Below are 23,995 nucleotides of genomic sequence, written 5' to 3'. Positions count from 1 at the left end.
TCTGTTTTAGTGGATAGCCCTGCTGGTCTACTGTTGGATACAAATTTATTCATGCATACATGAATGATGCATGGCTAGCTAGCTTACTTGGTTGGGTAATAAGTAATAACATACATGTAGAGTGGTACAAAAGAGAGATGCTATAGTGCTCGCACTATAAGTTATAGTGCTACTAGTGATGTTGTGGCAGGTTCAGCTGCACAGTATCGTTCCTTGGTAGTTAGCTAATTTGAATCTGCAACAAGTTGTTGGAAATAGCAGCTATGTTGATGTTGAATTCATCGATCCTGTGATTATGGTCGTTGGCAGAGGAAAGCTTCCACTGCCGATGACGCACCAGATCTCTCCCAACTACAGCTCCATCATGTTGGCTGATTTCTCTGAGATGGACCAGAGGCTTCAGTTGTTGCAGTCAAGATCTAGCAATCTGAAGTAGAATCCAGTGATGACGATTGATCAAAGCTTCAGTTGTTGATTTTTTTTTTCCCCAGATTTCTATTCCAAATAGAAACTAAAATTTCAATTTGAAAAGTCGGTGTGATTCTCATGTTTTTCTCCATGAGTTGTTACCTTATGAGAATAAAAATGCAAGCCATTTGATCAATGGCCACTGAATATGCATAGGTTTATGAATGGGTTAAAATAAATGATTTAGGCTCGATTATTGATAAATGATGTTAGAAATTGATTTTAGCCTCAATTGATGTCAACAAAGGCTAAATCTATCTTTAGTCTCAGTTTTGCCTTAGTTACCTAAACTGAGACTACAACTCCCGTGGTTAAAGGCTTTAGCCTCGGTTGTTGAGAACCGAGGTTAAAAATAGATTTAGCTTCGGTTGGAGGCAATTGAGGTTAAAATTTGGATTTAGTCTTAGTTGAAAATAATGGAGGCTAAAATTTTGATTTGGCCTCATTTCGAGAAAATTGAAGCTAAAAAGGTTTTTAGCCTTACTTGAAGAACTGAGGCTATAAAAGTCAATTTAACCTCGGTTGCTAAAATTGAGGCTAAAGCCTTTAGCCACCGGGGTTTCAACCCCGGTTTGGATAACCGAGGCAAAATTGAGGCTAAAGGCTTTAGCCTCAGTTTTTAACCTATTTAGCCACAGTTTTGAACCGAGGCTAAAGCCCCTTTTTCTTGTAGTGATTGTGTGTTAATGTTCAATTGAAAATTTCATATATGAAGGTGGAGGCTGTGGAGTAGGGCTTGGCCTAGGGTGGAGCTTTGGCACTGCATTTGGTAGTCACTACCGGACTGCTGAGGTCAAGTTCCAAGGCTTTGATTTCAACAGGAAAGATGAAAGCGGTGGAAGAGAAGTAACGGGTCCAGCAAAGCAGGCCGGGGAGATTAAAGCATCACACTAAGTCTAAAACTTCATTTCATGAGTACCAAAACAGAGGATTTGTAAGGTTCTACATGAGGATTCCATGCATGTGGTGACCATGGTTTTGTGATCAAGATCATTCTTTTGATTGAATCCACCTTTGGTGGGGTATGTCATTGAAAACCATTCAGATCGGAAGATACCCCCCCTTAAAAAATAGAAATAAAAATTGTACTGTAGGCTACCATATAAAGGGGTTTGGGTTTCCTCCTTGGAGGATTTCCAAGGCATTCCCCATCCACATTGGCCCCCATCAAATCAATGATTTTGGTCACACAGCTATGGGCCCCACATGTATGCGATCCTAGACATCACCAAAGTATACACTGCAAATGAGCAGGACCCTGCAATTCCTCACCAAAAATATATTCTTGTTTTCCTCCAAAGGGGTGTATCGTAACTCCCTGATTCACTTTAGTGTTTAAAAAATCGTAAAAAAGTAGTGCAGGCCTGCATCACAATTGTTAAACTTGAAACTTTCACGACGCTTGTCATGAGGAAATATTTTAATATTTTATGTACTGGACATTTCCAATTTTCTTCTGAACAATGCTGGCAAAAATTGGGAAATTAACTGGATAATGAATCATGGAGGATTCCAACTAGGGGTGTAAATAAGCTATGCTGGGCTCTTCTCTGCACAGCTCATAAGCTAAATACGCCTGCCGAAGTCTGGTCCTGCCTGCTAGGTTCAGGCCTCACATTGCCTCATTGACTAAGGACATTCGAATGATATACATAGACATTATGTACTGGCGTACAGGCGCTGGCTGTGGGCCTTTGGCCGCAATTCTAATCATGACCGAAAGCTTATGAGGTCAACTCAATGAAGATGGCTAATACTTGAGCATTTACCAAGTGGGTTATTTTATTATATGATCACTGCAAGAAAAGGGGGCTTTAGCCTAAGTTCAAAATTGAGGCTAAAAAGGTTAGAAACTGAGGCTAAAGCCTTTAGCCTCAGTTTTGCCTTAGTTATCCAAGCCGAGGTTGAAACCCCTGTGGCTAAAGGCTTTAGCCTCAGTTTTAGCAACCGAGGCTAAAATGACTTTTATAACCTCGGTTCTTCAGGTGAGGCTAAACGACCTTTTTAGCTTCAGTTTTCTCGAAATGAGGCTAAATCAAAATTTTAGCCTCCATTGTTTTCCAACTTAGACTAAATCCAAATTTTAGCCTCGGTTGCCTCCAATTGAAGCTAAATTTATTTTTAACCTTGGTTCTCAACAACCGAGGCTAAAGCCTTTAGCCACAGGAATTTCAGCCTTGGTTCTCAACAACCGAGGCTAAATCCAAGCCTCGGTTACAAATTGAGGCTAAAAATGTTTATTTTTTTAAAATATTTATTTAAACTACTAATCCATTCATTCAATCCACTCATGAAACAATCAATCATGAAAGCCATAACACCAACAAAATAGTTAACAACTCAATCAAACAATCAATCTCACTTGTTTACCATTGAAAGTTTTCAAAATAAACTCAATCAAACTATTACACAACATTAGGTTCCACAAATAATACAAAGTCACAACACAAGATTTGGGTATGACTTTTGCTTGGCTGATGAACAACTACAGCTTGTTCGGTTGTCTAAAAGCATCTGCAAAGAAGAAGAACTCACCATTAGCAATAATCTTGTGTGCGATTGTCCATGTGTCAAATGAACACAACTCCCCATGCTATCTTCCCTATTACAACCCAAGAAAGTGACTGAACCCAAAAACAAAAACAGAAATAACTCTGCTTTTAACCTGTTAGAACATCAGGTCAATGTAATCTTGGCAATGGTTAAGTGAGATGTGTGTAGGACCTTCTTGAACACGTCTCACTCAAGTTTATTCAATGCACACACCATGGTTCTTCACAAACTGTTTGATTAGGGACCTAATAGCTGACACTTCAAATGTGCTAGGAAGGTAATTTTTTTTAGTCCATGTATGGTGGAGCATACCAGTTCAATTGTGCTTATAACCATCCAAATCTCAGAGGACATGTAATTTTATGGATACTTACAGCGGGAGAAAAAAAAAAGAAGATAGACTCTGACATCAAAGGAGAAGCTGGTTGTAAGCCACCACTGTTGGGCATAGTTCCAATCTTCCTGAGAGATATGTTCTAGTCATGGACTCCAAAACATTCAGAGGGAGTGGCTCTAGAAAAGGACAGAGCCATCTATCACTTTTTTTCTACTGATAAAGATAGACTCTGACATACACACGCACACCCAGATTCTCTATGACTTATAAATTCCCAGATAAAACAATACATGTAAAAGTACCATCTAGTTAACTTGTATGATAGTAGACCACATCAACTGCAAAATCAAGTGAAAAAATAGTAAAAAATCTCTAGGGATGATTATATAAGCTCTCAAAACAATCTAATTCTTCAAGAAAGTTTAAACTACAAACATGGATCTTGTAAATTAATTTTAATGCCGGCACAGCTTCTCATAAAGCAATATGAAAACCCAAGGATAACAAACATATTGGGAATTCACGAATCTTGTATTACTTGATTGTCCTTCCATCTGCATTCATAATGCCAATCCAATAACCAAAATGAGAAATGGTATCCAAGATACAACATCCAACTTCGAAAAAGGAAAAGGGAAAAAATATCTAAAACACTGCAATGCAAGCATAGTTTTCTTCAAAGCAAAACTACAATAAGGTTGGACATACAAACTTCAACTAAGATAATAAGATGCAACAGAGTGGAAATAAACAATCGTAACAACTTTCTGATTATAGATGCAGCAGTTTTCTCTCAACATTGTTGCAATTGTTTTTGTTTCAAGTCCAACTTAAAATAAATGCAATTGCAACTTGGAACATATCACTCACTAAATAAAGTGGGAGTAATCCAATTTTGGATATCTTACTTGTTGGAATTTAATTTAAATCAACTGCACATCCGAATGTAGCTTAAGTTAAAAGCATGATTGTAGAAACTGCTATAGCGGCCATTTCTTCAAAAACACCCATCTTATTAATGGTCATTAATAGAAGAAATTGGAATGGTTGATGTAAAGCAGATATTGTAGATTTTGCCGACTTTTCTATGTTTTATTTTCTTCAAATTTAACTGTTATAATAGCCATAACTATCATGTAATGGTAAAGGCTTTTAAATTAGATGTCCAAAGAGATAATAAACAAATGAAGAAAAATGAATTCCGAAAAGGAAAATAATGCAATTAAGGCTTTGTTCCCATCGACATAAAATTCCTAGGACTTCGTTTTGTTTAGTTATCTACAACTTTTCCTGAAACTGGGAAATATTCTAACTGATTTTAGGGTAGCATATGGTATTCTGGTTGGAATTCTGCTGATGGAACAAGTTTTTGAAACATAACCGCAACAAATTCAACTAAGACCATTTATCTACACGTAACAGTTCACAGGAAAAAGGAAAACTGACAATTTATAACTACAAGTAACAGTTCACAGGAAAAAGGTCTGAACTGATATAGATTGCTGACCTTGTGCAAGCACAGAAGGTTTGTTGCTGATCGAAGGAGGAGGGCAAACAAGATTAGCTAAAACATTCAGTGCTGGATGAATCACCTGCCAAATATGAACACATGCTGCAAATCCAGTTACTCAAACCCACCTTGAAGCTCCTCCCACTGTGATGATTATAAACTCAATATATCAGTCGCAGTGGATTGATATTACAGAAGTGTACTTCATTGACTCCAGAAATGAGAATAATCTATCATAAACATCTATTATAAATGTTTGTAATTTGAATTCAAAGAAAATAGTTTGTACTATAGATGTGATTAGAAATATGGCACACGAGTGAGAAATTGCATATAACATGGCATACTCGTAATGCAATCTGGACCACTGAAATCGTTGACTCAATTGTGTATGGAGCATAAGTGAAAAAGTACAGTGAGAAAATAAGTTTAACCATATGATTTTCTCTCTCTTCAAATATGAGCCACTCACTATTTTACTTTGAACCATCCATTTGATAGCAATTAATTGGATGGTTAGAATTGCTTTTGGTAAGTGGATTTTTAGTGATATGCTCCATCCACAGTGGGATTCACAGTTCATGAGGTAAATTACCAAATTCAATCACTTGAATCAAATTATTTCATAATCATACCTTGTTAACACTGCAGAAGTTACATCATGGTCATTTGAGAACACCCTTCTAAATCATATAGCCCCAGAAATCAGAACGTCCACTTTCTCAGGCAATTCAACATCCTCAACTTTACCTTTGATCACTCGTAATATAAAGAACAAAAACCCTCACAAAAATGAGAACAATGTAGGAACAAGGTAGGTTTGGCAAAGAACTCAGAAAAGTCAGGTATTAAGTTTAAACTACAAAATAAAATCGTTGCAAAATAAAATATTCTTATAAAAGAAATAACAAATCTGAATGCAATGTAGTTTCCACGAGTACAAATTAGCCATGCAACCCATATAAATATACAATTTTGTGTTGAGTGAAAGTAGAGAAAGAAGGGATTTTGTAGTTCTTACCATTTGGGTAATCCTCTTATAGCATCAGTGCCCATGGACGACAAGTAGTCGCTCCAGAAACTAGAACTGAGCAATAAAGAAGTTGATAGGTGGTTGTTCTTGGCATTGCCTGTTTTTGAAACCATCATCAGGACAAGAACTTTAGTTGCAGTTTCGCAAAAAGCAGGAGCAAGGAATCGCCTGTTTTTTAAAAATAAGAAGTTGAAAAGAATCATGAATTGTGCTTTGTTTCCCATGTGTGTGGAATTGTATTGTGTGTGTGAGCATGCACACACTAGAAAATTGCATGTGCATCATACATGGGAATGCCTAAACATTTTTCCTACATAACTACAAAAGACAGAAAGGCAGTGATTTACTTACAAGAATCCAATAGCAATTTGGTTTTCATAGTTCAAACCATCAGACATTCCTAGATCTCCAAGGCAATCACTAAGAAGTAACACATTAGTTCTTGAAAGTTTGCTAATATCAGAAGTCAACATAATAACCAACTATAAGCCACTAACTAATGGAGTTCATTAGCAAACAAAGCATGAAGCAAAAAAGCATGGCCCACCTTTTTCCAATCTGCAACCCTCATTTCAAGACAACTCTTGGATTCTTTCGCATGTCATACACATAAATACACATAAATACGACTTGACCTGAAAAAGAAAGGACCAACTATTCAGTGATGGTGAACTACAAAAAACAAAGGGATCACAAAACCCATGATGGTGAACTATAAAAAACTCATGAAATGTAATAAAAAATAAATATACATGTAAAAGATCACACAAAAATGAATCCCAGCAAAAAAACTACCTATTGATTCTTCGGAACCTTCGACTGAGGTCCCTCAGCCTCGGGTCTATCCCTAGGAGTGGATACTGAGTTAGCCTCTACATTTAGTACATTGCCTGAAGTTTGGTCCGTTGCAGCCAATGAGTTCATAGTATCTCTCATTCGTGCCATCATCTGCTCCGTTATTCGCTCTGTCATCCGTTGCTCCGTTATTCGCTCTGTCATCCATTGCTCCATCTGCTCTAGATGCTTAGCCATCTGTTCTTTCATCCACTCCACCAGTTGCTCTACCTGCTCATTCATGTGTCGTCCTAACTCATCAGTCTCCCTCCTGAGTTCTGCAATGGTATTTCTCGTGCCCCATAACGTGGAAGCTGTGGGACCTAACCCCATCTTGCGGTGACGACCTGGATTTTCTGGTCCCAATATCTAGGATAAGAGATCGTCTCGGGCAGTGCTACTATGAGAGGACTCAGCAGTTTGAGTTGCCCATAACTCCTCGATCATTTCCTGTAGTGTAGAAAACATTAAATAAGTTGTTCAATATCATGACTTAATGAAAAATATTAACTAAGATGTCAATGATTGATAAATTTCTACATACAATAACATGAGCCGACTCCCCATTCACAACACTCCCATCTTTCTTCTGATGGGTCATTATGAACAACGTTGCCCCATCAGGAGACTCTCCACCAAGATTCTTTGCCCGATTTTTCCATGTAAAAACAAATGAGTTGGTAACAATCATATTAAAGCAGAATGATGACATTTCAAGTTTAGAAATCAAAGAAGAATTTACCTCTTCTTCACGCACTTGAGCAAAGCTCCTTGAGCCGGCAGTATGGCCCATACGATGCTTGCTGCGGTTGATTTTATTCCTTTGAGTGCGGTCCTACAATGTGACATAGTAAAATAACTAAATTTTAATATAAATAACAATATACACCAACATGGATATAATTTTTCTTTATGTTTAATTTTTACCTATCCTTCATCACTTGACCAATAGGTGACGAGCCACTTCCAGTGTGTCGACTCCACTACAAGCACCAAAACTTAACCCTAGATCGTTCCGATCTATCAGATTTAGCAAAATCTCCCAAAAATAGCAGAGAAAACCTAATCTAGAGATAGGGAAGCTCAAATCTTAGTAAGAAAAGATAACAAAAAGATGAGATTCATCTAGCATGGGAAGCAGATTGTGACCTACCTGGCCTGCATAAAAATCGGTGTATATGCCCCTTGTTTATCTAGCGTGGGAAGCAGATTGTGACCTACCTAGCCTGCATGGAAATCAGTGTATACTCTCATGTTAAGTAGCAAATAAGTTAAGTAGCCATCATTACATTTTAAAGGTTTATGGATTACATGACAACTAATATCAATTTTCTTTAATCATGAGATGATGAAGAACTCGGATGAGCTGCATTCACTTACCATGATTTAATGCAAGATGCAGCATTTTGTGAAATGAAAAGGCACAATTATAGGAGGAAATAACAAAAGAAAACCCATTCACAAAAAACTAGTACAACTCAACCATTTATTGTAAACACGCAGAATAAAATAACATAGAAATTTAAATATTTCTAGATTATTGCAGATAGCAAGGACTCAGAAGCAAACAATTCCTTCAAATTTGGTTACCTTCAACTCGTCTTGAGCCTCCTTCCCAGTTCAAAACTTTGGCTCCTCCAACATTACCTCAAAATGCAGGATAAGAATGTAAATTGCTCAAGGCAGAAGTTGCAATCACTCTAATCGCATCAGATCAAAGATCTAGACCTCAAAAGAGGATATCTGAGCCGCTGATGCGTGCAAAAGCTTTCTTTCGAGTAAAATCCCTAGATCTGAAAGAACATAGAAAAAAGCAGGAGATCTCTCCCACTTAAAAAATCGACGATCAAAACCTTAGAAATCGCAGATCTTCTAAAATCGAAATGTCTCGATCAAGCAAAAAAAGAAGCACAAATCGATTGATATCCCTTCCGATAAGGTAAACATAGCTTCTATATATATATCATTGATGAAAGATCTAGGCTGCGGAAATCACAGATCTTCACAACTAAGAGCTTCCGCAGCTGAATCTGGTTCTATTTCAGCCGATTGAACATTCTGAGTTCAGAAGACATGTATTTTCGTATCTATGAGCTTTCCGGGTATGAATCTCTCGATTAAAGATCAGAAATCGCTAGAAAAATTGAAGGAGAGATCGAGAGAAAAGGGGCAGAGACTAGGGTTTTAGCTCTTTTTCGAGAAACTGAGATTGAGAGAAAAGGAGTGGAAGGAGCAAAATTAAAAGAATCGAACTTACCTTGAACTGATTTGGATCTGGATCTGAATGATAAGGAGGTCTTCTAGCAGCTCTCCTTCTTCCAATCAAGAGAGAGAGAGAGAGAGAGAGAGAGAGAGGGCGAGGGCATGGATCGAAGTAGAGAAGAGGAAGTGAAGTTTGGTTGCTGTGGTCAGCTTATTAATTGAGAAATGCTAGTAGTGTATTCCTTCGACTGGCCTCACACGTGGAATCAAGGCACACATGTGTAAGATCAGAGTCACTCATTAGGCCATCCCTAGTGTACGGATACGATCTCTAGAATGATTTTGGACCATGACCCAATGTATGGTAATTACTGTAACCTCAAGCTGTGATATGGCCCACCTGAGTTGTGGACAGGAGTGATTATTGAGATGTACGGTCTAAATGAGGAGTGAATTCATCAAATCTAATTGGTTTGGATGAGTGATGCATAATTCAGGTGGACCACATCAAAGGGAACTATAATGGACATTAAGGAGGGTAATGGCCAAATATTCTAATTGGTGGTTGGGATCAACCTAACTAAATCAGGTTCGTTAATGGGCCCATCCATGGTAAGTCTAGACAGATGAACGATCTGGATATCACACGCGTATGACATGTGTACTAAGATGGTGTGGTTGATAACTATGGTTTTAAATGGTAGACTTTTAGCCTCATTTATATAACCGAGACTAAAAAGTTGACTTTTTGCCTCGGTTCCTATGCAAGTGAGGCTAAAAAGTTGACTTTTGCCTCAGTTCCTATGCAAGTGAGGCTAAAAGGTAAGACTTTTCACCTCGGTTCTTGTGCAATTGAAGCTAAAAGGTAGACTTTTCTCCTCGGTTCATGTGCAACTGAGGCTAAAAGGTAGACTTTTTGCCTTGGTTCCTGTGCAACTGAGGCTAAAAGGTAGACTTTTCACCTCGGTTCCTATACAACTGAGGCTAAAGGGTAGACTTTTTACCTCGGTTCCTGTGCAACTGAGGCTAAAAGGTAGACTTTTAGCCTCGGTTCCTGTGCAACTGAGGCTAAAAGGTAGACTTTTCACCTCGGTTCCTAGGCAACTGAGGCTAAAAGGTAGACTTTTCGCCTTGGTTCCTATGCAACTGAGGCTAAAAGGTAGACTTTTCGCCTTAGTTCCTATGTAATCGAGGCTGAAAGGTAGACTTTTTACCTCAGTTCCTATGTAATTGAGGCTAAAAAATAGACTTTTCGCCTTGGTTCCTATGCAACTGAGGCTAAAACGTAGATTTTTAGCCTCGATTCCTATCAAACTGATGCTAAAAGGTAAACTTTTTGCCTCGGTTCCTATGCAACTGAGGTGAAAGAAGAACTTTTAGCCTTAGTTCCTTAGCAACCGAGGCTAAAAGACACATTTAGCCTCCATTTTTTCAATTGAGGCTAAAAAATTGTGGCTAAAGGCCTATTTTCTTGTAGTGGATACTCATTTTCAAAGGCAGCAGTGAGATCACCATTTATATCAAAATCTAGTAGATCAGGTCGATAACATTGAATGTATTGCGTGGCGTATGTAGTATGTGTCATGCCTCAAAATTTGATCAGTTTAATTAAAGGGGAGAATTACATTCATTCTAAGTTAATCCAATTTCATTGAATTCTAATCATGCATACATAACATTTAACATCAATCAACCAGACATATGGAAATCTTCACAACCATTCAATTAACATAAATCTAAAATATTATTTATTTATTATAACATATTATTATAAATATGTTTATTCTAAACTCGCATTGTCTCAATTAAATAAATATAAACAATTTCTTAAAATCCCATGATCAATATCAATATGCATTATACGCCAATCAAACTATCATACTAAATAAATCAAATATTTAGGGAGGGTCTAATGTTACCAATTTATCTTCAGACAAGTATAGCTACATTTCACGTGAGTCGTGTTAAGATTTAGTGTCTTCTTCCAGTTTTTGCGCCACATCATTTGACAATGGCTCGTCTGTATAGTTTTTCCATCAATAAAAAGATAATTTAGTCAGGTGTAGTGAAATAACTCAGCATGATTTATAATCATAGCAATTATAATAATATAAAGCACTAAATGCAAAAATATATGCATAATGACACGGATGCAAATGGTGTATGAATGCATCAGATGAGATGGTCATCCATCTGCTTGGGTTGGAGATCGTCAACCCGCATTCACTCATTGGATAGGTTTCCACATTTCGGTTAGCTTGGGCATATCTGGTAATGCTCTACAAAAATCAACATTTCTTCAAGGGAGGGCTCATAAGATCGACAATGCAATATGTATATATGATGGATGATGTGTTAATGGATCATTTTCATGACTGCTATAGTTACTTACTTGTCTTGATCAAAACATTTATATGTGAATTTAATGTACAATTAAATAATTCATGCAATTTCGCATAGATTAGCATGTGATTTACCACAACATACAACATCGTAACAAAACATTCTAATTAGTATATCAATCAAACAATTACAAATAATTTATTTTAATTCCAATAAATCATGAGACACGTTGTATTACTCACATGAGTCTTTTAGCGTAGAATCCACAAGGTAATTAGGCTGGTTTGAATTTAGAAAGCCTATCAATTAATCCACAATATTGTTATGAGATTAACAATATTATTTGGTTGAGATATCTATGTTTAATACTAACATTAGAATTATTAGAAGAACATTCATCATCAATCGGCGCCGTAATGGTGCCAAAATGATGACTCTCAACGGGTACATCCTCCCCTTCATATCTAAAATAAGGTACAATTCAATTTAATCGAAATGACTAATAGTTTACTCTTAAGCAAATATTATTCAACCACAATGGTTTTTCTCCAAACTAACATAGTTGTCTACTTCACGCCTAATGAATTTGCTATGAATTATATCGACAATACACAATCATTATCACAGTAGGCATCAGAGAAGTTTAAGTCAGCTATGACTAAAAGTAGGCGATGTCATGTGATGTCTGAGATGGTCTCCGCTTCACCAACAACGCAACAGGATAATAAAAATGGATAGATGTGACATCCGGGAGACAAAGGGTTCAATCTTTTCTCGCAAGTATAGTCCCACTAAGTATGATTAGAGGATCGATTATGCGAAATGTCACAAGACGTAGTCTTACCTCAGTCACAAATTCGTTTTATTCAAGAAGAACTGAAAAACCCATCACTTCAAAAGTTTTTCTAGCGCCGCCAACTACAACTGTAAAGACATCTTCCGAAGAATTATTACGAGTTTAGAGGAATAAAAGGAAAGCCATCGTGATGAGTGAATGTTCGCTTAAAATACCCTTGCAAAGGATTTAATACAAGCTCATACATCAATAATATCGCGATTCGAGTCAGTTAGTTCTTCGAGGCAACAATATACTAGTTTCAAATCAAACAAAAATTCATCTTCCTCAATATCACTAGTAATGTAGCGCTCCTTTCCTCCTTCAATGTCAGAGCGATCGAAGAATAAAGGAATGAAAGTCTTACCGACAGACATTAATCAGCCTAATCAACTTTCACCAGACGAGCACATGACTGAAGAAGTCCCTAATCTTCCAATGACAATTGTCATAGACAATGTTGAACCACAAGTAGAAGGGCCCCAACCACGAGTGGTTGAATTTCAGGGGCCTGCGCCTGCTATTGATCAAATCGTAACGCAAGAAGAAATCTGACAGATGGTCATCGAAACCATTCATCTAGAAAAGGAACAAGATCAGAATAAAATGTTCCGATATCAGACACCATATCCCCCTGAAATAGAAAAAGTGTCATTTCCTGCTGATTTCAAACACCCGGACTTTCAGAAGTTTAATAGGGACGGGTCACCAAAAGAATATATGATGCGCTTCATAACGATGATGGAAACTTCTTTGCAATTCCTCAATATTGTTTACAATTATTCAGGTCATCTTTGACGGGGAAAGCCTTTAGATGGTGTTGATGCTAAAATCTAGTTAACCCTTCTTTGACCCTTAAGTACCTGCACAAAGAACAAACAAGGAAGACCCTGGCTAGCGCAAGGGACCCTCCGATGCTAAAGTCAGGAATCTGGGTCTAGTAGAAGTAATTTAAGGGTAGACATAGTGTGTGTGTACCATTTACCATTGGGAATTCTCCCATTATAGTATTGTAAAGGGATCCTCCTGGTTTAGTGGGTGCCTATTGTAGATGGATTAGAATTCATAACGCATGGGGAGTCTCTCGAGATCCTCGGCGGAGATTTCAGGATCCCGAGCTTATTGCGGATTAGCTTCCGCGATCTTTGGAGAGAACTTTGGATGAATCTTCTCCAGATAAGGATGAACTGTTCCCATGGATAAGGTTGGACAGCTCCCTTAGATAAGGTCAGACTGTAGATCCAAGTAAAGTCGGACGCGTTAGTCGGGAACCGAGGTGAGTTTGCCCGGCCTTCGGCTAAGGTCGGGTGGTGAAGATAATAGCACGCAAGAGGTGTGCTGGCCAAGCTTTAGTAACGTAAAGAAGCATGTCCTCCCCTGCCGACAGATCTTTCAAAAGGAAGGTCTTTATGATGTCCAATTTCTGTAGTCTTTAACTTCTTTATAAGTCCTGATAGCCTCTTTGGGTTATCTCTCGGAGAGTCTATTCTGGGTCGTGCAGACCTTGACGTTTATTCCGGCGGTTGGGTTTCTCGTCCTCTTTTGCACATCAGGGCGTGCTAGGTCTCGATATGACCTGCTTCTATAGGTCGGTCAATTTTTCCCTATAACAGATGGTATTGAGCTTTGGATCCGGGGTCTATTCATACTTGGGAACAGATGCAAGACGCTTTTATCTCAAACCTTTTCTCTTATGACAGAGAAGTGTATTTGAATGAATTGACCTCTATCAGTTAAGAGGAAGACGAATCAGTCGAAGAATTTATCAATCGATGGAAAGACTTGGGGGTATCATGTCGATATCTTTCGGGAGAATCAGAACAAGTTAAGCTATGTTTAGGAGGTATAAGACTAGAAGTGACATGCAATCTGATTAGTGCAGATATACGGATATTTTGTGATCTTGTTGTAAAGGCTCATGCTCTTGAAAAGATGCTTGAAAAAGTGTCTGCTTTTTACATAATGTCAATATACTAGAGTTTTCATGAAACATCAGCCAATACTGCTAATAAAAAAGAAAAGATAAAAGAATATCAAGATGACGAAAGAAATAGTGAGGAAGAAAATAAAAACGGTCATGCGATTATGATGATATATAAAAGGTCTAGATAGTATAAAGACCATATGAAATATACATTCGTGAGGAAAGACGTACTTCTTATGATGAATTAATTATTGGCTATGAAGAGTATCGAATTACCTCGGAGAAATTAAAAAGACAAGAGGAAATGATTATTGTCATTATCATCGTATCTTGGGACATCATATGGAAAGTTGTAATGCCTTCAGAAAAAAGATACAAAAGATGATTGGTAGTGGTGAAATTGTGATCAAAGAACATGACAGAAAGAGAATAATGGCGAGTTTAAAGCATTGATAATCTTCGAGAATGGGAACAAGATTCTATTGTTGGTATGGTCCATTATGCTTATGCATAAGAAAAAAAGCAAAGTAGCTATGTAACAGTATAATAAGACAAGTAGTCTTGCTATAGAGCAATCTCCAGTCATATATCTTCATGAGTCTTCATTCCTTGGTGAAGTGAAGATGAATAATAATTAATAAATAGAAGAGTCAAAGAAAGACACGATTTCTAAATATTTATTCACATATATTTAAACAACTGGGCAGGACTCTTGATCCTTTAATCTTGAAAAAGGTAATTGTTAATTTTTTGAGATAATAATTGTCAATACTAATTTTACAGGTTGATACTGGGGCCAGAATCATTACCACAGTTGAATTATTATATATTGACACGCAAATCCGGGATTGTTATTACGATTGAATTATTCCTACGGCTTTTAAAAGTGTCTTCAAAACTATATATATATTCTGAAGAGGCCATCACAAACTATTTCTAAGTCCTTGTTGATTATCTGTAAGATTTATTAAGCGAAAACTATATCTAGACTATCACCCAGTATCAAGCTTGAGAGTATAAACCGCGCTACTCGAAGTAATCTTATGGATCCATGGGGCAATTTATTGAACAACGACAAAAGTCATACTCTATTTAATCTATGTGATCAACATAATGCCAATCAAAACACAGAAAGATTTGATATATATTCTTTAAGAAAGGCAATATATTGCGGCCTATTGAAGGTTACTTACAAGACCAAGGCTAAGTTCAATCTTAAATGGGACGATCAATATATTATCACAGAAGATTATATCAACAGGACTTATTGGGTTATAAATTAGAATGAATAAGGCATCAAAATGTCTACAAATATTCATCTTATAAAAAATTATTGTTCTAAAGAAAGCAAAGGAGTTTTGATTGTGAAGATTCTTAGAGAAAATCTCATCCAATCAAAAAGGGGATAGATTAGGCAACAATTATACAATACCCACAATAAGTATACTATCGCTTGAAGCCTTATCAAGTCGCAAGCCATATCTTCAGCATGCGATGATTATTGGTAACAAGGCGATATGTAGAATCATTCTTACAAACTACTAAAGAATTATTGCCTTATATACATTATAAAACATCGCTGATTATCGAGATATCATTGGTCATCTCTGATGTCACAAATAATCATTAATCGTATATTACAGAATATTATTATAAATCATCACTGATATTGCCACTATTGTCGTCAAGTTGATATTATTGCCTCAAAAAAATGATATTATTATCATCAAGCATTGTCGAAGGAATATTATCGCCTATTATCAACAAACTAATATTGTGGCCATATTAATGATATTGCTGACTATCGATCATTGATGACTACACCGCATTGATTATTGTACCAATTTATCATTTATAATAGTGGTTATACATAAGCCCTATATTATCAGCAATGACGATTTATCATTTATGGTAGTGGTTACGTGTAAGCCTTATATTATCAGCAATGACGATTTATCATTTACAGCAACGGTGAGTACCTAAGTAGGCCAACCATGCGTGAGACCTATATCTTATGCTTCAGCAATTTACAAGCCTAAACTGTGAATGTTCCAATAACTTACAAACTTAAACTGTGATATCTCTCATAAGCTCAACCCGAAATCGGCGGTAAACTATATTTTCTCTCTTGAGCCTAGCCCAAAATCAGTGGTAAATTATATTTACTCATTTGAGCCTAACTCGAAATCAGTAGTAGACTATATCTGCTCTTGAGCCCAATCAGAGTTGTCTAGTCAAAGTTACGTTCAGTTAAAGTTGTGTCCACTTCAATACCTTACGAGCTTAAACTGTATTTACTCTTACGAGCCTAGCCCAAAACTGACATGCTAATCATACCGATATGACCAATATTACTAACCAATATCTAAGACAGAATGCAACATAAAGCATTGATAAGCGCGAAAAATGGAATGACTAAATCATTGACATGATATACATAATTTGAGCTAAAGAGACGCTCCACTGAAATATGTATTGAATTGTAGTCATTTCATAATTATCAAACTGTTATGATTATTTCAGAATCATCGAAACATTTATTTGAAGATTTTCGAAGATTTCCAATACATTTTGAAATTATCAATGCAACGAAATTGGATAAAAGAATTATATAGCCCTGAAATACTAATCCTGGCTAACTTGACCAGAAAAATTATTAACTCAAGGCTCTGGAATATCTTGATTAAAAAACATCTAACAATACAGGAATTGCTGGAGCTGTCGCTGGATCTATGACAAGAGTTGTATTAAAGAACCACTTTTTAGTTTGATCAACTGTGATGAAAATGAAATGTTGCCTGAAGAAAGCATCGTTGCCGCTATGGACTACCCCGCTGAAGCATTTGTTAGACAAGTTGGCAAGGAGAAAAGAAGTCTTTAGATGCTTTTGACTGGGGGCATTCAGTTCTCTGCTCGAGAGTGATTCTTCATTCGAGTGTGATTTTCATTAGAGCGCGATTACCCATTTGGGCACGATCCTTTGTTCAAACGTGATTCTTCAGGCTTCCATTCGAGCCCGACTCTTCAGTTATTCGTTCAAGCGAATCTTTTACGTTATGTGACCAACTCTATTTTCATAAAGAATCCTTCTTAAACATGAAAGAATTTTTGTGCAGAAAAAGATCGATCCTCCATTTGATTTCATAAATAAATAAAAGCAGGATCGAGGGGGCATCTGTTGGGGTACAAAAATTACTTATCACCAGATCATGCCATCTGTTGCGTGGCCAGTCTCCCCAGATAAGGAGGTCTGTTACGCGGCTAGTCTCTCAAGATAAGGAGGTCTGTTACGTACAAGTCTCATGGTGCTACTTTCCCTGTTGCGTGCTCTAACCTCCCAAGCTACTCCCCCTATTATACGCCAGACTCTAAACCATTTCATTATATTGTACATAAGACTGATTGTGCTCCCATGTCTGTTGCGCGCCCATGCATTAGGGTTCTATTATGTGGTAAGCCTGTAGGAAACCCTTGCTATGTTGTGCGGGAACAACGTCCACACATGCGGAAGCCTATAAATACCCCATCTCCTCTTCCTTTACAGAATAAAAAATTTCAAGGAAGGTGCTAAGAGCAAGGAAAGAGAGAGAAAGTATTTAGAAAGATCCAAGCCTATTGCGTGGTTCAAACCAGAAGAATCCTAGCCTATTGAGCGGTCCAAACTAGAAAGATCCAAACTTGTTGTGGCCCCCTGCTCACCAGTTGCGCGTGTCACGCCCCAAACTCGAAAACCGGGCTCACAAAATTTTCGATTGCTGAATCCGGTGTCGATAGCCTTCGTAGTACCCCATTCTCGGCTCCCAGCGTCCATGCGCCAGATTTCGACCCTGTGATCCTAAAAGGAGAATTTTTTAATGTACATTTAACTCGTAAAAAGCATAAGTACAAGTTTACCCAAATCACAAAGGCAACATCATCATCACATATCCACTAATATAAATAATTGAATACAGTGCTGGAAGGGAAATACATATGTTAAAAATCAAAACTCCGTAAGTCCGCTGCACGCTCCAAGCTCAATGCTGCTGCAACCTAACGCCACCTACATGCATCTATTGTGCATAAGCTTATAGAAAGCTTAGTGGGCAGTGAGAGTGTGTGTACAAGGTAAGTGTCAAGTAAGCAATATCAAAGTAATCAGAGTAAGCGAAAATACTCACAAGTCTATGAGTCATACAATATCAGGCTACACAATGCAAATCAGCTATGCAAATGAGGTGTTAGAGCGAGCCAAATATTAAATGCCAAGGATTCAATGTCATAAATCATACAGTACCAAAATAAGCGGAAATATACTGATAAGTCTATGAGTGTCATCAGCTGTACCAAGGCTATGCGATGCAAGGGATGAGTACTAATGGCTATATCAATGCAGAAACATGACAACCCAAAATGCTAAGTACTACGGATGCAATGTGATATGTGGTGCGAATGAAATGACCAAGTTGGAGTGAAGTCAGGATGATAGTACGTAGTATCGTAGGCTATGGGGTCCATCACAAGGGACTTCTATCCAAACCAGTCTCATACCTAAATTTAGATAGTCAGACTCAATGTAGTAGACTCCTGATCTCAGGTTAGTCGTGCGCCCAACTGAAATCCGGACCATGCGAAGGTACACAACAGTTAGTTGCATACCACCAGCCCAAGTGGATAGTGAATGAATGAATGAATGAGTATGCAATTCCTGCCCAATAAGTCCACATATCAGTACAGTTCCTCTCTGAGAAATCACCGAGGACTATTACACTCCAAACTAGATTGCCACACCATCGTGAGCAACAAGGTGAGTGGAAGAGACCTCACTATCCGCCTGCCAATATCGGGCCCGGCTCGTCGATAGCGGACCCATTCCTATAGCTGGTCAGACTCAACCTAGCATTATCCCCTCCTCTCGGGCAGGTAAGGTCGTACCCCCTTCCAACTGACCACGACACAGTGGGAGACGCGGCCTAACGGTATACGGCCCTCATGCGCTCATGCATCCACTCGGTCTAGACGTTGGAGCAACCTCTGGAACTAAGAGGGTTCTGAGACTTTCACCTAAGGATATCTATAGCACCCCATGTAGAACAGATTTTCATGTCCCATCTGGCCATCCACGAAATACCCGTGAAGCCTACAACCCTGATGTCGCTAGGGAGTATGGTGGTCATGTCACATAAATGCGAGATGCATGAGTCACACAGTCCAATCATGCATCAATCCTGTTCATGCCAGGCTCTCATGTGGGGCAACTCCGCCTATTAGGGAGCCCTATGAACAACCTGCCTTGTGGCATATGGAGTGGTTAATCACATCTTATAACAAACATGCAGATGATGCGTATGGGCATATATTATGATGTTATGCTGTCATATACTCATAATCGGTATTAATAACCGGCATCAACAATCAGCCTCGACAATGTGGACATTTAACTAACATTGCCCCCAAGGAATGGCCACATAGAGCCAAACATATAATGAGCCCACAGCCACACACAAAGGCCTAATATACAACACGATGGGCCTTACTCAAGGGCCACATATACACAACAGGTGGACCATGCTCATGGGCCTAATACATATCACAATGGGCCTTGCCCATGGGCCTCAAATGCATGACATGTGGGTCCTACACATGGGTCTTGAATGCATCAAATGGGCCATGTATCATGGGCCTAATACGTGTCACAATGGGACTCAACTACGGGTCGCATGTACATCATATAGGTCACGACAATCGGCCTTGGCAATCGAAATCGGCCTCGACAATCGAGGTCGGTTTTCACAATCAGAATCGGCACTCAGAATCGGCCTCGACAATCGAAATCGGCCTATACAATCGGCCTTAACAGATCAGAATCGAAATCGGCCTCGACGATTAGAGTTGGAATCAACAATCAGCATCGACATTGATAATCGGCCTCGACAATCGGAATCGGCAAATCGGCCAAGTCAATCGAAATAGCAATCGGCCACGACAATCGGAACCGGCAAATCGGTCATGACAATCGGAATCGATTGATAATCGAAATCGGCAAATCGGTCACGTCAATCGGAAATTGGCAATCGGTCATGATATTCAGCCTCGATTGCTAATCGACAAATCGGTCACGTCAATCAGAATCGGCAATCGGCCACGTCAATTGGAATCAGAAAATCCATGCTGTCAATTGGCAATGGCAATCGGCCACGACAATTGGAATCGGTCAATAATCGGAATCGGCAAATCGGTCATATCAATCGAAATCGACAATCGGCCACGACAATCGGAATCGGTAAGAATGAGCTTAATAAGGCCTAAGGAAAGGTCACAATGAGGACATCTAACCATCATTGCCCATCAATGTAGACATCTAACCAACGTTGCTCCCAAGGAGTAGCCCACATAAGGGATTCATACGCGACATAGTGGCCACACATACATCACATTGAGCCTTGCCCATAGGCCTCAAATACATCACAATAGGCCTCGAATACACAATAGGTGGGCCTTACACATGAGTCTCGTATGCATCAAATGGGCCACGTATCTGAGTCTCAAATACTTCGAATGGGCCACGCGATAAGGGCCTAATACACATCATAATGGGCCTCGTGTACATCAAGTCAGGCCTCATCATATGAGCCTCATATACACTAAGAGGGCCGCATCAATAGCCCGAACTAATGGGCCTCATACACATCAAGTGGGCTGCATCGATGGGCTACACTAATGGGCCTCATACACATCAAGTGGGCTGCATCAATGGGCCGCACTAATGGGCCTCATACACATCAAGTGGGCTGCATCAATGGGCCGCACTAATGGGCCTTACCTTCATCAAGTGGGTCGCGCCATCTACACCATTCATCTATTCCTACGGATCATTTTAGAGTTTTAACAATACATTTAAATCTCATGGTCTGCACTCCAAATACAGTGGTGATAATGACTCCCACCACTAGAATTCTCAAGGCCCACCATAACACTTATTTCCCATACAATCTGTTCATAAGGTCACACAGACCTGAATTAAGATAAAAAAACAAATTTCAAATTGATCGAGAATGGCTGTGACCCCAAGAAGGGTTTCAATGGTGGACGTCACTCAACACTGTTTTCTTGCAGTGTGGTCCACTTGATATAGATCTCTCTTATTTTTAGTCTTAAGCCTTGAGACGAACTCACCAAATGGATGGACAGTTCAGGTGCAACACATACATCAGTGTGTAGGTCCCGCTGTCCAGCTATGGGGACGGTGTAGCTAAGACCCCTACGTCACAGTGGTCCTTATGTAAATGGATGGACGGTTAGATGGAGCACATCCATCACACGTGCCAGCAGCCCCACAAATATCACAGTGGGCCAGAAGGTTTCAACGGTGGATGTTATCCACTGCTCTCCAGCAGCGGGTCCCACCTTCAGGATGGCTGAGGTGTACATACACATCACGCGGGACCCATGGAACTTGTTGACATCAGTCAGCAGGTGGGTCCCCATCAACAGTTGGACAGCATAGATATTACACCTGCATCATGATAGGCATCCACCGTCCATGAGCTGGACGGTGGATGCAACGCATCACCAAGGTGGGTGCCAGGTGGTGGCCCACCGCAACTGCTGCATACAGCAGCCATGTGGCTAGCTGCTGGCTAGTACACACCAGCCAATCTGCTTTCCAAAGTAGGTGGGTCCCCCATGAGTCCCACACGTACGGATCCATGCTAATATATATATATATATATATATTACCGATATAATATTACATTATATGATATATCATATTGTAATATAATATAATAATATATATACATGAGAATATCTCATACATATATAAATATATATATTATATTTTACATGAGACTCAACCAGCGTCCAGTCAGATGGACGCTGGATGAAATGCATTCAATGATGTGGCCCACCGTCCACGCAATGGACGGTGAGGGTCCACCTGTACGAATATACATCTATATGTATGTATATATAATATACCACTATATCATATTATATTAATGAAATATAATATAATACTATAATATATACATACCATATATATATATAGATATATATTTATTTATATAAATCCAACGTCCAGTGAGATGGATTTTGCACATACATCATGGTGGTCCCACGTAGTGGGCCACCAAATTTGGATCAAGCTAGTGTTTATTTTCTTCCCTCATCCGGCTTGTATGACCGTCCGGTCATGCAGGCCCAAAATTGAGATCAAGGTGGCCCATTCATCGGGTGGCATGGATAACATACACACATCATAGGTGGGTCATAATCATAGAGAAGGAGAGAGGGATATCGGCGGTGATGGAGGCCCCTGCCACTATGGGCCCCTCTTTGTTACAAAGCTTACATAAAGGTGGGTCCCCAATATATGGACCCTTAAATCAAATAAATGAATGAATGATAAAATCCAAGATCACCCACCGTCTCCTTCTTGCTCCCTAGGTTTCCTTTGCTCCTTAGCTTCGATCCTAATGGAAGAGATGGAGTTTGGATGGTTGAGATGGGAGATGAGAGGATTAAGAAGTGGACCACACATAAAATCTTTTCATGGAGGTTTTGGGAAATGCTTGGACATGGGATTGTTTTTCTTGTAGTTTGGGTTGCTTGGAAAGGAAGGGAGAAATAAGAAAGAGAGAAGATGAGATGGAGTGATGGATGGGAGAGAGAGGGATGGGTGGTGTAAGAGTTTGTTGACTTTGGGGTAGATTGTGTAAGAAAGGGTATAGGCTTGTGTAAGAACTTTTGACTTTAGGGGTTGCTTGGGGATGGGTGTGAAGTGATGGTGTACTTGACATGTACTTGACCCTTGATGGGATTGATTGATGGATTGAGGTAACATGTTGTAGAGATTCTCTTGGGTTATGTAACACGCGGCGTTTTCCTCGCACTGAACGCTGGCCCACATCTCCTGGCCAGAGTATCGGATCGGTGCGCGAGTCGCACCATCAGAACACAACATACAAACATAATCAAACACCTAAGAGATGGGGATAACGCCCACGAATCTCAAGCTCTAACTCCCAAGACGCCTCATTCAGGAACAATCTAGGAAGACGGTGCAGGGGACAAGTCACACGAATCGTCAACGACTCCACCCGATGTCTGAGGATCCTGCTGCTGTTGATGCCGCTGCTGGGGTCCCGGTGGCAGATACTGTTGTCGCTGCTGCTGCTAAGGACAGTGACACCCGCTCCTACGATGCCCTATCCTACCATACCCAAAGCAAGCACCAGAGAACGGTCTGGGTGGCAGGGGCTGCCGAGGGTGAGGGCATTCCCAGAAGCGGTGCCCCACCTCACCACATCTAAAGCATACACTTGAGGACTGATATATAGGTGGTGCAAATACTCGGAAGGACGGACGGTCCCTGTGCCTCTGTGGCAATCTACATCGCGGTAGCTGGGAGCTACCGGAGGGGGCCTTCCTCTTCCGGTCTCCTCTCTGAAGAATGACAGTCATTGCTTGCAATATCTATTGTAGCTGGTCCGCACTTACGTACATGATTGGTGCTGTGCTAGACTTGGATGGGGGTGTAGAAGTCTCTGGTGGGGGAACAGGAATCTCAGGCGGGGAAACAGAAGTCGGTCGGGTCACTCGCTTGGGTGTCATGTCCTATAGGAAGGAACAAGGGCCTATCATCCTTGGGTACTCTCGAATGCACAAGCAATAGGGAGCTATATTAGGAAGTTTCTAAGTTATTCGAATTCGGTGATCTAATCATTCTAAGTTCACATAAATTATATAGTATAAGGTAGCTATCAATAGATATGTGATGTTATCCTTAGGTATTCCCAAGTTATGCTCTGACACCAACTTCTGTCACGCCCCAAACTCGAAAACCGAGCACACAAAATTTCCGATGGCCGAATCCGGTGCCGACAGCCTCTGTAGTACCCCATTCTCGGCTTCCAGCATCCATACGGTAGATTCCGATCTTGGGATCCTACAAGGAGGATTTTTCAATGTACATT

The 23,995-nt window shown here is 39.5% G+C and overlaps 1 protein-coding gene and 1 long non-coding RNA gene across 6 annotated transcripts in view; one reads left to right on the top strand and one right to left on the bottom strand.

The window, feature by feature from the left end:
* LOC131219020 (protein TRIGALACTOSYLDIACYLGLYCEROL 5, chloroplastic-like) overlaps positions 1-1,917 on the top strand; it is a 67,276-nt gene extending 65,359 nt beyond the window's left edge. For both annotated transcript variants that reach the window (XM_058213983.1, XM_058213984.1), the window contains one exon: positions 1,184-1,917. In XM_058213983.1, the coding sequence (XP_058069966.1) occupies positions 1,184-1,362 (179 nt within the window). In that variant the 3' untranslated portion in view covers positions 1,363-1,917. The remainder of the gene's footprint in view (positions 1-1,183) is intronic.
* Positions 1,918-4,843: 2,926 nt separating this feature from the next.
* LOC131219019 (uncharacterized) lies at positions 4,844-9,164 on the bottom strand. 4 transcript variants are annotated; one of them, XR_009157958.1, is made up of 5 exons: positions 8,993-9,164; positions 8,326-8,565; positions 6,449-6,536; positions 5,890-6,069; positions 4,844-5,618 (listed from the first exon to the last, which is right to left on the bottom strand). It is a non-coding gene; the product is annotated as an uncharacterized LOC131219019 (long non-coding RNA). The 4 variants fall into 4 exon arrangements; XR_009157960.1 differs by having other exon boundaries at positions 8,383-8,565; XR_009157957.1 differs by lacking the exon at positions 8,326-8,565 and adding an exon at positions 6,697-7,185 and having other exon boundaries at positions 8,993-9,150.
* Between the last annotated feature and the right edge of the window lie 14,831 nt (positions 9,165-23,995).

This window comes from Magnolia sinica, chromosome 11 (genome assembly GCF_029962835.1).
Source record: "Magnolia sinica isolate HGM2019 chromosome 11, MsV1, whole genome shotgun sequence".
NCBI lineage: Eukaryota > Viridiplantae > Streptophyta > Magnoliopsida > Magnoliales > Magnoliaceae > Magnolia > Magnolia sinica.
This window is presented reverse-complemented; position numbering and strand designations above follow the sequence as displayed.